The 13695-nt window shown below is 29.6% G+C and overlaps 1 protein-coding gene across 7 annotated transcripts in view; it reads left to right on the forward strand.

Annotated features, from left to right (window-relative positions):
- The window catches only part of sona (sol narae), a 139689-nt gene that overhangs the window by 18301 nt on the left and 107693 nt on the right, over window positions 1-13695 (forward strand). For all 7 annotated transcript variants that reach the window (XM_036375758.2, XM_036375765.2, XM_070109246.1 and 4 more), the window contains exon 3: window positions 9435-9547. In XM_036375758.2, the coding sequence (XP_036231651.2) occupies window positions 9476-9547 (72 nt within the window). In that variant the 5' untranslated portion in view covers window positions 9435-9475. The remainder of the gene's footprint in view (window positions 1-9434; window positions 9548-13695) is intronic.

Here is a 13695-nt window from a genome sequence, read left to right on the forward strand (position 1 = left end):
ACTGCGCTATTTTATGAGAAAATTTTTCGCAAAAATCAACTCAAGTGCTATTTTTATTTACTATTATGGTTATAATCCTTATTTTCAAAACGTATAATTATATATTTTAAATACATAACTATAGGTTTCGGGAAGCTGTTAAAGCAAGATTGAAAGACATAGCAACTGTATTTTAGATAAGTGAAGTTACATTTTGTACATTCCAACTCCACTCAAGACACCTACATTCCTTAACGCATATAAATAAATTATATTTTCTTGTCTCATTTAAAAAATTCCTAATACCACGAAATTCTTTAGCCTCCAATGGCGAACTTGAAGCAAAACATGTAAACAAACAAAGCAGGTGTCACCTTAATTCAACACTACCTATGTTCGTTTCCAATGACATCAGCGAAATTTTTCGTGCCAAACAAAAGCATAACAAATCCAACAAAAACAATACCGTAAGCATTGACTATCACAGCAACAACGCCGCTTGCATATTTATTTAATTTAGTAGCAACTGTTGCTGTCAATGTCAATTAATACCAGCCAAGCCAAATCAAGACAAAACCGAGCCAGCCAGACCAAGAGCCAAGAGCCGAGTTAAACCCAGCTGAGTCAAGCGAAACTGTAACGGTATAGCGATATGTTGCAATGCCAGCACTTTTCTCCAAATGACAAACATACATACATACATACACATGCATATAAACACATTTAAATATGTGTTATTGTTTTAGTTATGCCTGAATTTATCGTTGTTGCTGTTTTGTTGTATGGAGAATTGGTGACAATTGTGACAAGCCGACAGCAGCGCATTTTGTACAAGCATGTAGATTGCGCTCCTTTTTAAATTACTGGCGCTGTGGCAGGCTGAGCTGATAAAATATATTGAATATCAAACTAAAGTTGTAAAAAATAAACATTTATAGTTGAGGATTTAAAGTTTTAAATTAAAAACTAGAAAATCATAAGTATTTTTAAAAACTTCAAAAAAAAAAATGTAATTGAAATAAAAAACTGATTATTAAATTTTTTTAGTTGAAATTTTAAATAAAAGGTTTTTAGTAAGTTTTCAGTTATATTTCTAAAATTTTAAATTAAAAAAAAATTTACTTAATTTATTGCTTTTTAATAACATAACCAAGTGATCGGATAACATTTTTTTATATCCTGAAGAGGGTATATTAAGTTCGCCACGAAGTTTGTAATACCCAAAACTAATCGTCGAAAAATATATATAAAAGATTAGCGTGTCGAGGTGAGTCGATTTAGCCTTGTTCGTCTGTCTGTATAAAGCGAACTAGCCGATCAGTTTTAGAGAAATCGTCCTGAAATTTGAGGCACGTCCATCGAAATCATTTGCTTGTATAGAAAGCTTTTTTATTTGACAAGGTATCTTCAAGAAATTTGATATAGATTATTATCTCAGACATTGCCACAATAACTTATTCAGATGGGACCACTATAGCATATAGTTGCGATATAAGCTGATCGATCAAAATCAAGAAAATGATTTTTAAAACTAAATTTCCAAATGGTAAAAACAGCTAAAAAGAAGTTATAAAACCAAAAATATAGTATGTATAACAAAAAAATCGCAAAATAAATTTTTAGTTTTTATTGATTAATTTTAAACTTGTGATTGTTTAATATTGAAAATGAAAAATTTTGTTTATGTTTTTTTTTTTTTTTGATTTCTTACTTACAAAATTTTTTTTAATTTCATATATTAAAAAAACGTATACGTTGTTGTTGGGGTTATAATATTCAATTGTTCGTTGAATATATATTTATATATATATATGTATAATATAAAATTTTAATTGATTTGATTTTTTTTTAATTAAGAGGCAAATATTCATTTATAACTTGAATATAATTTACTTTTTATATTTTTAATAAAAAAAGTGAAAAGTTAAAAACTTTGTAACACTCCCAACATGTGTTTAAAAAAAAATTCCACCCAACAACAACAAAGTTACTTTTATTTGTAAAATTAAAGTAAAGAAATTGATCATTATGATAAAACATTAGGGTAAGTATTCACTTACTTAAACGTACAACTGCTAATGAAAGTAAATTGAATAAATGTTTGTATAACAACAACAACAACAATAAATAAATTTGAATGAAACCACAATGTTGAAGAAATTGCGCAACAACAACAATAACCAATGCAAAAACGCAGAGGAGTAGCCGCAGAAGGAAGGTGAAAAATTACAAAGTGCGCCAAAAAGCTCCGCATGTGTGTGACTGTTTATATCTATTTGGCCACATATGTGCATAAATGTGTTTGTTTGTGTGCGTGCGCAGCCCAAAAACCACGACTTGGCTTCCGCATCATTATGCCAACACTTGCAACATGCCGCCAACCTGGCGACCGGCGAAGTGTTTCATTATTATTAAAGTCGCACGTCGAAGCCAGCTTTGCTGAGGACCTCTGTGCTGTATGTGTGTGTGTGTGGAATTTTTGATTTGCATTGTTTTTATTATTGCTTTTTTATTTCGTTTTTAATTTACTGCCTCCTTTCGCTTGTGCGCTTGTCATCTGTTGTCTTTGTTATTGTTTTGCATACGAACTTTTTTCAAAATACAATTTTCGTCTCAGTTAGCTAACCGGAGTCGGATGAATAGACAAGCACCATTCCACCGCTTAGGTGATTGAGCGCCGAGCTCTAAAGACCAAGTGAGCTAGTCAACCACAGCATTGACTTGGCAAATTCAGTGCAATTTAATTTAGTCTTTCACCTTTCTTCTTCCTGCTGTCACTTCACTTTTTTATAGTAACAAATTAATGTTGTTGTTATTATTTTTATATATATATTTATTTCTATTTATTTTTTAATTGTGGCTGTCATTGCTGTGACATTAATAAAAGTGGGCTACATTTGCATTTCTCATGTTGATTGGCGCAAGTGATTTGTATTCGGTGGTAAGGAGTGTTGGCTTAGGCAATTTAAGTGTGTTAAGAGAAAAATGGAGCATATATAGATAAATATTGCTTAAAACATTAAAAGTAATTACCGAATATTTAAAAAAAAACATATGAAAAATTATATAATTATAAATATATACAAGAAAAAATGTTAAATTCGGTTGCACCGAATCCATAATACCCTTCACAAATAAAAACAAGATTGTAACGTTGCTTTGGACAATAATTTATGCTAAATTTTGTGAAGATATCTTGTCAAATAAAGGAGGTTTCCGTACAAGAACTTGCGTTTGATCGTTCATTTTGTAGTGTAGCTAGGCGATCTTGTTCAGGATATAATTAGCTACCCTTAACCAATCAAGTTTGTTAAAGATATGAAACCAAATATGATTCTAATAGTTCCCTGGCCTTCGTATATGAAAAAGTTTCCTTTTGGGATTATATTTTATAGAAATTACTTTTGCTGTCACTTGATATGTTTGATGCAATTTTAGGAGAAAAATATTTTTAGTTAATTGACATATTAGGATCCCAAGTGGGAGAGATTTTCCTACCAGTCTGAACAGAATACGGTGTAGCTTAATACCTAAACTGGGTATGGCTCAGAGCACAAGACTCAAGAGGTCCAAACTATCATTTTATATTACGATTCCAAACTTGCTCTTCTCAAGTATTCTCAGAGAGAACTCAAACATATTTAATAGAACGCATTCGGACTCGCCTGTATTCTTTAATATTGCCTTCATACCTCCCTTTGGCTTTATTCAGTGGTCTTTTAGATAGGCATCCATGAATATCTTTGACTATGGCCTGCTTTCTGGTGTGCTCTGAGGGCTATATGTGGTGATAGGGCAATATAGTGCATTTCATGTGTGGGGGCTTCTAGTAATAATTTTTTGTAAGTTTCTTTCTCTTACTTCTTTGATTAATTTTAGTAATAGTTGACTTACGCAGTGATGCATTTAACTCCTAAGAATGATATTTTATGTGTATCTAGTACGACTTTTTTTTTTTAAATTACTAATTAATTTCTTCCTAATATCTTACCAAAGTGGTAAAAACCCCAAAAAAATTAACATTTAATTTGCTTGAACTGATGCAAACGAGTTGGTTGAAAGCTGTCATATATCACTAAGATGTCAAAAATTATTAAAAATAATGATAATAAATTAAATCAAAAAAATGTAAAAGAAACTGAAATTGATGCTATAAATTTACTATAAACTCGCTGTAATCTTGTTAAACGCTTACTATAAATACTAAAAAGCCAAAAAGATTAGAAAGAGGCACCAAAATAAATGTTTTTTGTAGGTACTCGTATATAAAATAAACCTTTGCGCTTAAGTACAAAATATTCTACGTATAAACAAACAATCACACCAGTCATTAGTAGCCAGTTTTACTAGTTTGGGATGTTAATCCAAAGAAAAGAAAAAAAATGTTTAAAAGTCGTTAAAACACACAAAAAATTAGAAGAAACGAAATGTGAAAAAAACAAAAAAAAAAGTAAACCAACAACAAATAGCAGCTGAGTGGCAAACATTCTGCTGCTGTAGAACCAGGCGCAAGCGGTTCTGCGATGAAAAAGTCCAGCAATTTGACGTTGTGCGTCTAAAAATATATAACATGTAAATATTATATTTGAGAAAACAAAAAACAAGTTTCAAGAATTTTAAATATAGTCTTTTCGAAAAGTATAAACGTAGTTAAACAGTTTTTTGTGGTGACACATTTAAAGAGATGCAAAGCGTAGAGTATCTCTTTAAATATATTAATGACAGAATTAAAAAAAATTATTTGTGTTGCTGGTAGCACACAGCATTTACACATTAATAAAACAAATTTTTGGACATTTATTAACAAGTGTAAGTGGGGGCCTATACGCCGGCTTAGCTTAAGTTGTGTGACTTTTTTCTTACTCACGCCAACAAAAAGCGTCATCATATTAAAAACAAACAACCTTTGGGCAAAATAAATTAACTAAATTGAAGTTGTCAAACAGTAACTAGTGAAACTATTAAATATGGATACGTAATTTCAATTTTGTTTAAATAATAACGAAAATAGTTTTAATTTATTTGAACAAAAATCACTTTAGAATTTAAGAAATCGTATTTATTTTATTTTATAATTATTAAAAAATTAGAAAATTAATTGAGAAATTAATTGATTAATTTTGATAATTAGATTTAAGAAAAAACATTAACTTCGGCTGCATCAAAGCTATAATATCCTTCACAGGTATAACCTACTACTTCACTTTTGAAGTAAAAAAGACTTAAGATACGAACTTGTTACAAAATAAATTGCAATACATGTATATTTCGTTTAATTTTACCATATTAACCAATTAAACTATAAACTATTTCCTCAAAGCCAATAATTACAACAATAAAGTTTATGCGTTCGACTTTCAACGATTACCTAACTTTCTCACTGACCTTATTAAAGCACAGGAAGCAACAATATATTTCTTAAACAGAAATTTATGGTAAAGAAATCAAATTTGAACAATTTTCCACTCAAACAACTTAAGTGCTGGAAAGTGTAGCAAATTGCCTTCAAAGTGATTGCAATTTATGACAGACAATCGCAGACAAATTTTTGCACCAATTGCATAACCGTATAACTGTAAATATGCAAATTGAGTGTTATAATTTATTGAATGGATGAAGTGGTTCAAACATTAAATTCAATAAAAAATTAAAAAAAAAATTAAAATTTAAAATATTAAAAATAATTACAAATATCTCAGGCAAAATATTTTTATATAGAATTTTTTTAATTAGAATTTGTTATATTATATTTTATTTCTTCTTCATTTTGAATTAAATAATTTTATTTGATCATTTTATGTATTTAGTTCCTCTTGCCTTTTCTACCTGTCATTCTTCATCCAAAAATTTGTATATGCCTTCGAAAAGAAAATTTCGCCACGGGAATTTTCGCATCCCACAAGGTGTAAAAAAACATATTTTTTAGCAATAATAAAAACACGTTGCATCGCATGTTATGTCTATTGTCTATTAAAAACGCTTTCTAAAAGCCATCACAGATCACACTGTTGCGAATTTCATTGAAATTAAAAAAACAATTAATTCATGATTTGAGAATTTACATTTCAATACATTAAGATCTCAAACTACTTAATAATATAATATAATGGAAGATGTAAAATCAATTTAATTTTTTTGCAAAAGTTTTTTTAAGCAAAAGTTTTAATTTTAACAATCAAATCAGCAATAGTTCAATATAAAGTAAATGAGATATATCATTATAACGCGCACTGTCTAGTTTTGAACGCGATTACTTTAAAGACATCTCATACCATCCCAGAGATAAAATTAAGTGTCTCTGGCGTGTTTAGTGCTTGATTTATCGCGCTTTTGGTAGTTCTTAACAGTACCGTTATATGGGGAGTGGGCGGAGTTGTCCCCGATTTCACCCATTTTCACACTGTCGATAGAGGTGCAACATAAACATTTGCTCCCAGTGAATTTTGTTATTATAGTTTTAGCGGTTTAGGAGATATGCACATTCAACCTATTAGCGGGCGGGACTACGCCCACTTTTTATAAAAATTTTAAACTGTAGATGTCCCTCCCTAATTTGTTCCAGTATACCAAATAACAGTATTGTATCTTATTATGGAGCTTAGTTATGACAATGATTAATAGCGTTTTGTGGGCGTGGCAGTAGTCCAAATACGCCCATCAGCCATGCCAACAGTCTCACGGTACCAAGAAACATGTGTACCAAGTTTCATAAAGATATCTCAATTTTTACACAAGTTACAGCTTGCACAGACTGATGGTCAGACAGTCACTCGGATTTCAACTCGTCTTTTCATCCTGATCATTTATATATTGTATATATAACGCTATATCTAACTCGATTAGATTTATTTTAGTCACATATCACGGATTATAAAGAAAAACTTTCTGACGTCTTACAAACATTTTACTATCACTTCTCACTGAATTTATTTCGCTTCCGTCTTAAGCACCAGACCAATCTTCCGATTTTACGAACAATGCGGTGGCTTCTATGTCCATAATTGCCACTGTCGTCTTTTGCGATGATCATCTAAATTTGTATACTTCTCTGTGTCAACAGTAAGAGTAAATAAATATGTTTTTAGCATTTCTTAATTTACGGCCTTGCTTTGAGTGTTTCTAACTAAATGCATTTAATGCGTTAAATATTCGAAAAAGTGATCCCATTATTTTGTTCGTAACTGTATATATGAACTAATATGAAATGTAAAAATACCACCAACCAGAACAAAAAGAAACAATAATCTTATGAAGTAATATTTGAACCATAACACTGTACAACACTGGGCTGGTTATTGGACAACACTAATTTTTTTCGAGAGATTGAGTCATAACTAAAAAGTAGTTTCTCCGTTTTACGAATTTAGGATCACAAATCGAAATATTTGCCTTTGAAATTTGAAATATTTTACTCTCAGGCTTATATGGCAGATGCTATAAGCGAGTAAAGGCAGAAAATTGTAATATTTTCATTATCCGTTCGAAAAATTGCTATAAATGTTGTACATACAAATCTGTAAAGAAATTCCTTGATCAATTTTTTGGAATAAGCAAAAATCGAAGACGAACCAAAACGCGTCCAAGCAAAACAGCTGTTAAAAATTAACTAAAAATTCAAAATGGCGGACCTTTTCAGTATAAGTAAGAAATATAAGTAACAACATAACATAAGATTTAAAATTCGCGATATATTTTGAACAGACCTCGTATCTATAAATATACCTATACATATACACATATACATATACATATATACAAATTATATATATTGTATATATATTTGCAATAATAAATAAATTATATACGCCATTCACTCTTCCGATTCCGTGTATTCCCAGCAGATACATAGCTGTATAGAAACTTAGCTTCATGCACACCTACATATATACATATGGGTGTGTGTATTACTTGCACGTGTACAAGTATTTGCATAGAGAAAAACGTTCACCAGAAGCACAGCGAATGCTTAAACCGCCCACACATGGTTGGTCTTGCCACTGGGTCTGCATCGCACCATGTGCTTGATGAGCTCCATGTATTGCAAACAAACAACAATAATAAAATAAAATATTAAAGCAATGACACCTTTCTATAAAATATCCTTTTTAATTTTTTTTTTATATTGGTGTGCGGGGTTGTAGCATACAAATTATAAAATAATTGAAAGTGAAATTTTCACCACTGCCTTGCAGCGTAAAAAACATTTCGTTTACTACTTGCAGTTTTTTTTATATTTTATTGTTATTTTTTTTATTTTTACGGCTGTCATCCTTGTATTACTAATGGGTTTTTATTTTGCTGTCATTTTTTCTGGTCAAATATTATGACTCCTTAACTGACACAAACATAATAACCTATTTATGCGATTAGCACAAATAAAATATTCACAAATGAAAACAAAATAAGTTTTTGATAAATTAAAAAAAAAGGAAATAAAAAATTATTTGAAACAAATTTTTGAAAAAATATTAATTTTTGCTTCACATTTTATTTAAAAAACATAAAGCTTTTAAAAGAGGGTTTTTTTTAAAATTATTATAAATAAATTTTAATTAAAAAATATATATACCATATATACAATTTATTGCTTTTTATCTGAATTTTCTCGCAATTTGCTTTTGTGAATTTATTTGGGTTTTAGGTAAAATTAGCTATTTTTATTGCCAACATATGGCCTCACCTCTTTGTTGTTATAAATTTGACCTTCACATCATATAAAAATATTTAAGTGTAATTAAACTAAATGTAATTAGCAGCTGATCAAATACATATTTACATGCACTGGGAGGGGTTTGACGATCACTATTTCAATCACATAATGATTGCCATCTGCGCAGCTGCCATTAATCAACTGCTACCTTTGAGCGCTGAGTACAAATAATCGATTGTAATCCAATTTGTGCTAATGTCTTTGCAAAGAGATATATATATATATACATATATATTCTGTTTAACAATAATTACTGAAAAAAACAAAAAAAAAAATTATTTGTTGTTGCTAATTGCTAAAAAGTTTTAATTCACATAAGATACCACAAAGCTGTTGGCTCTTTAGAATAGAATGATGGATTGAGTGATAGGTATATATGTGCTTTTGGATTTTTTGTAAATTGAATGTCTCACAAACAATTTGTTAAAAAATTATTTTTCAAACATTTTTCCAATTTTTAAATTTTTTACATTAATAAAAAACCAAATTTTTAAAATTTTTATATAACATACAACATTCATTAAACATTAAAAAAGTTCAAAACCATATAAATTTTTAGTATATATAAATTTTTATATAAAGAACTTATATTATTAAGCTGTTATAGATCTACTTTAACCCTCGCAATAAGTTAATTGAAGTATTTAAAAATATTAAACATTTTATGATATATGTTAGATATTTGAAAAATATGTTTCATCCTTTACAATACAACCAAAATTTTCTTTTTTTACTTTCTTTGCAGTTAACCGTTAGAAATTAATAAGCATCAACATTGTATACAAAATGTCACACAACATTAGAATTTTATTGGCGATTATCGCATCAATTGTCACAATATGCTCATCACTGCCAGATGTAAGTACAAAAAAATTATAATAAATATTTTCAAAATGAAAAAAAGACATGTTATAATAAGTAAAAGCTTCGTTTAAAACAAAAATTCAGGAAAAAGATGAGCTCTCAATTAAAATAGAATCAGAGAAAGCTTCAGAAAAACTTTTGCACTTAAGTAATAATGAATGCGCTGTGAAAGCTGCAGCTCCATTTCAACGAAATTCTTATTAAATCCATCATGTACTTTATGGCTACCATAAACTGTTTTGCAAAAAAAAAAATTATTGTGGCTTCGGTAACAATCGGGTGCCAAAGTCAGGTGATCAAGCTTTGTTAATGCTTTGACTGTTGCTTCCGTGAGTGTAATTATCAGCCATTTGTTACTATGATAATCTCAAGTGCGGTAGGGTTTCAAACAAGGGCTGCAAGGCCATGAAATAACAAATCGTATGCAGGAAATTTGTTTCAACCAATCGTTCTACATAACCTAAAAGACCTTCATCTCTAGTTTATCAGTGATTTAACTAACATTTATATATGGACCATAGATTGTAGTGAATTCCTCAACTCTTAATGTAGTATTTGAAAATGTTATTAATATATTTCAAGTTATACCTTGTAAATCACTTCAAATGCAGCATGACGATTGTTTTGTTTCTATATCTAAATTTAGAAATTTTCTATTTATGACCATCTGTCCATTAAATCAATCGCATGGCGAACAATTACCTCCAAACTAACGACACTTACATAGTTACACGCATTTCTGGTTATGCGTGCTATGTCATTAACAGTCAGCACAAGGCTTTGAATACTAAATATGAAACAAAAGAAACAATCCACAACAACAACGCTAACAAAAAACAATAGATTTGAGTCACAAATGTGCAGCGAAGCAATGCCGATAGTGATGTGCCGCAGTGAGGGCTAATAATATGCAAATCAGCGCAATTGTATAGAAATAAAAAAAGTGTTGCATGCGAGAAATATATAAGAAAGTTCGTTGCTATAAAGATATTCAATAATTTTTTTTTTTTCTAAACAAAAAACAGTATAATAAATAATTTAGCAAAAAAAAGTGATAATCATTAGCCAAAGGTAAACCAAAAAATATACGGAAAATTAAATTACTTGCAGAAGGGCATCACTCGCTACAAAAACAAAAAATTACTAGCAGCGTAAACATGTTGTGAATGCACTAAGTAATGACTTTAGAGCAGACCAGCACACGTACTTTGCGCGAAGCTTAGATGATTTTGTGCTTAGAAGGTCGTCACTGAACCCAATACCTTCTTTAAAATATAGAAATAAGCATATAAATTATGTATACTAGCAATTTTGAATGGTTTTTTAATTTTATAATTTTTTTAAATTTTTTTTCGAGGATTATGCGTTCACATGCTTTGCAGTTGTTGTTATACGGCGTCTGCGCATACGCACAACAACATTGGAGTCAATCTGTACCAAAAATCTGCATGCACTCAACATAGCTGCGCATAAAAGCGCGTAGCACTAAATAGTATAGCATAACTGCATAAATTGAGTTACGTTATATTTCTAAAAGCCAATTGCCTGCTAAGTTGTAAAAATGTATTATTTACAATTGCATTCAAATGGGCGTTTAGTTGCTTAGATAAAGTATATATGCTGTCATTTCGGTTGATATATCTCTCAATGAAATAAACATGAAATAATTTTTATATGTTGCAAATTTTTCTTTTAATTTTCTTTGTATAAGATGGCTGCCTATTTAATTGCTTTTTATATGATTCTTGCTTACCTAACCGCTTTGCTGCTTCTGTGAGCCGTCAAAAGTTAAAAACTATGTAAACAAAAAAAAAACAAAACCGGCTACAATGCTTATCGGATTTGATTAAATTTATTTATTTATGGTAGACTTCTGCAGGAACTGCAATAAATGAATTCTTGTTTACTGCCTGCATACTTTTATATTAAAATGAAGCTTAAGCTACTGCTCATTTGTATGCCTTCAAAAGAAATATGGTCAAGGTTGTGTGACGCTATTTTTGGCCAAGAAGTTTTACTTTGTTGTGAGTGCACAGTTAATTAATATTAAGAGATGATTGAACCTTTTATTTGCTTTTATAAACACTTTTAATTATAATCTTTTTTAACCATGAAAATCCTTAAAAAGACAATTTGTTTCCAATACTCTATTAACACCATTTAAGCATTCAGAGCGTCTTCATTGAATGTGTTTTATTTGTTTATCAAATTATGCATATCTTGGAAAATTTCTAAAAAAAACAAAACCAATAGTATGTGGTAACCTTTTAATAAATATTGTCTGCATTGTTTATCGGACTAACTATCTAACGCTATCTTCGTAACTGTAGAGTATATTGAAGTTTTTATTGATAATTATAGATAAGTGGCAACTCTATTAAAACCCCTCTAATAAAATTTCATTAAAACCATAATTCCAAAATTTAAATATTGTAACAATATACATTTCGAATTTTGTAAAATTGTTTGTCTTTAATTATTATACATATACTTGTAGTTGGCAACCCTATAATACAATGTGCGATGATATATCCAACTACCCTACGCCACCTATAAAATTCATAATATTGAAAAATTAAATATAGCATTTGGAAAGCATGATTAAATGAATGAAAACTTATGGAAATCCTCAAATTTTAAATTTGTAATGAGGAAAATTTTTACAATCTAAATTTGAGATTTTTCATTTTTCTTCAAATTTGTTTTTACAAAATTCAATATTCCAGTGAAGAGTAAATTCAACTTAAAACAATTTTTTCCAAAAAATACTATGCAATTGTCGCTAAAAGTGTGAACCTATTAGTAACAATGCCTTTAATTCATTCCGACTTACTACCGTATTTTTGGTAAATACACAGTTACAGCTCTGTATGTGTGTGTGCATACACTCATGTGTTTATTTGCTACTAGCTGCCTGTGTTCACTTAAATGCTCACGCAAAATTACACAACTCATCCTTCCAGCGCTTGGCTTAAGCCCGTGGCCACAGTTGAGGGTCAAAGTCAAGTTGCCACATTCGACAGAAAATAACAAAGCGAACCTACACATGCAAATATGTAATTTTAAATCTAGGTATGTGTATGTGCTTATTAAAAATTAGTTGTGCATACATAATTAGCTGTAGGCAGAAAACAGCGAAAGAAGAATTAAAAAGAACTGAGTACAATGTATCCCACATGCATATAGTTATTTTGGGCGTGATGTTTTTTTTTAATATATTTTTTTATGGTACATTTTGATAGAGATATGTTATATATATATATATATTAATAGATATTGGTGTTTTTTAACAGGTTTTTACTTAAGTATTTAACAGTAGGGCACTCAAGGATATATTGCAACTGTGTTCAAAATCTCTACATATTTTTTAGTAAAGAGCTTATACTTGCACATGCTTTTGTATTAGTACAAGGTTGGCTAAGCCATTTAACGATAATATATAATCAATTATTTATAGATAAACGAAGTTATTAAGATTTTAATCGTTTAACATTTTTTTAAAGCTTCAAAGTAGACGGGTTTAAACTATTAGTACAACTTCTGTTGTTCAAACAATTCTTAATTGTAATAATATTTTTTGTTCAAACCATTGCATTCTTATTGCACCTGAATCACCCCATAGTGACAATAACAAAACACAGAAATATGTACATAAATATAAACTTAAACATTTTCAAATAAGAAAACAACTAAAAATCGAGTTAAAACAATACTATTTTTGTTTTATTTAAAACAAAATCGTGTTTCTAACCTGATATTTGGTTGACAGTGTATAAATGTCATGAACATGAGCGGCCATCACCTTTGAGCGGCATAAAGACGATAAAAGGAAACTGTAAAAAAGAATAATAACAGTAAATTATCATTTAATGTTTTTACAGTTTGAATAAGTCGAATGAATGCATTTTTCTAAACTAAGATACAGCATAATACTTGAACTTTAGGGGCATTAAGTACAGTGTTAGCGCATATCAAATAAGGTAGGGCAAGTAATGACTAACCTTAAAATAACCACTAAGACATTTAGTCTATATTGGATTGCATTAATGTACATATATATAGTACATATATGATAAAATCGGTGTAAAGCGCATGCAAAATCATTATTCGGCATTGAAGCGCACTAAAGTTGCAGAATACGA

The sequence above is a fragment of the Bactrocera oleae genome, chromosome 4, assembly GCF_042242935.1.
Source record: "Bactrocera oleae isolate idBacOlea1 chromosome 4, idBacOlea1, whole genome shotgun sequence".
NCBI classification, from domain to species: domain Eukaryota; kingdom Metazoa; phylum Arthropoda; class Insecta; order Diptera; family Tephritidae; genus Bactrocera; species Bactrocera oleae.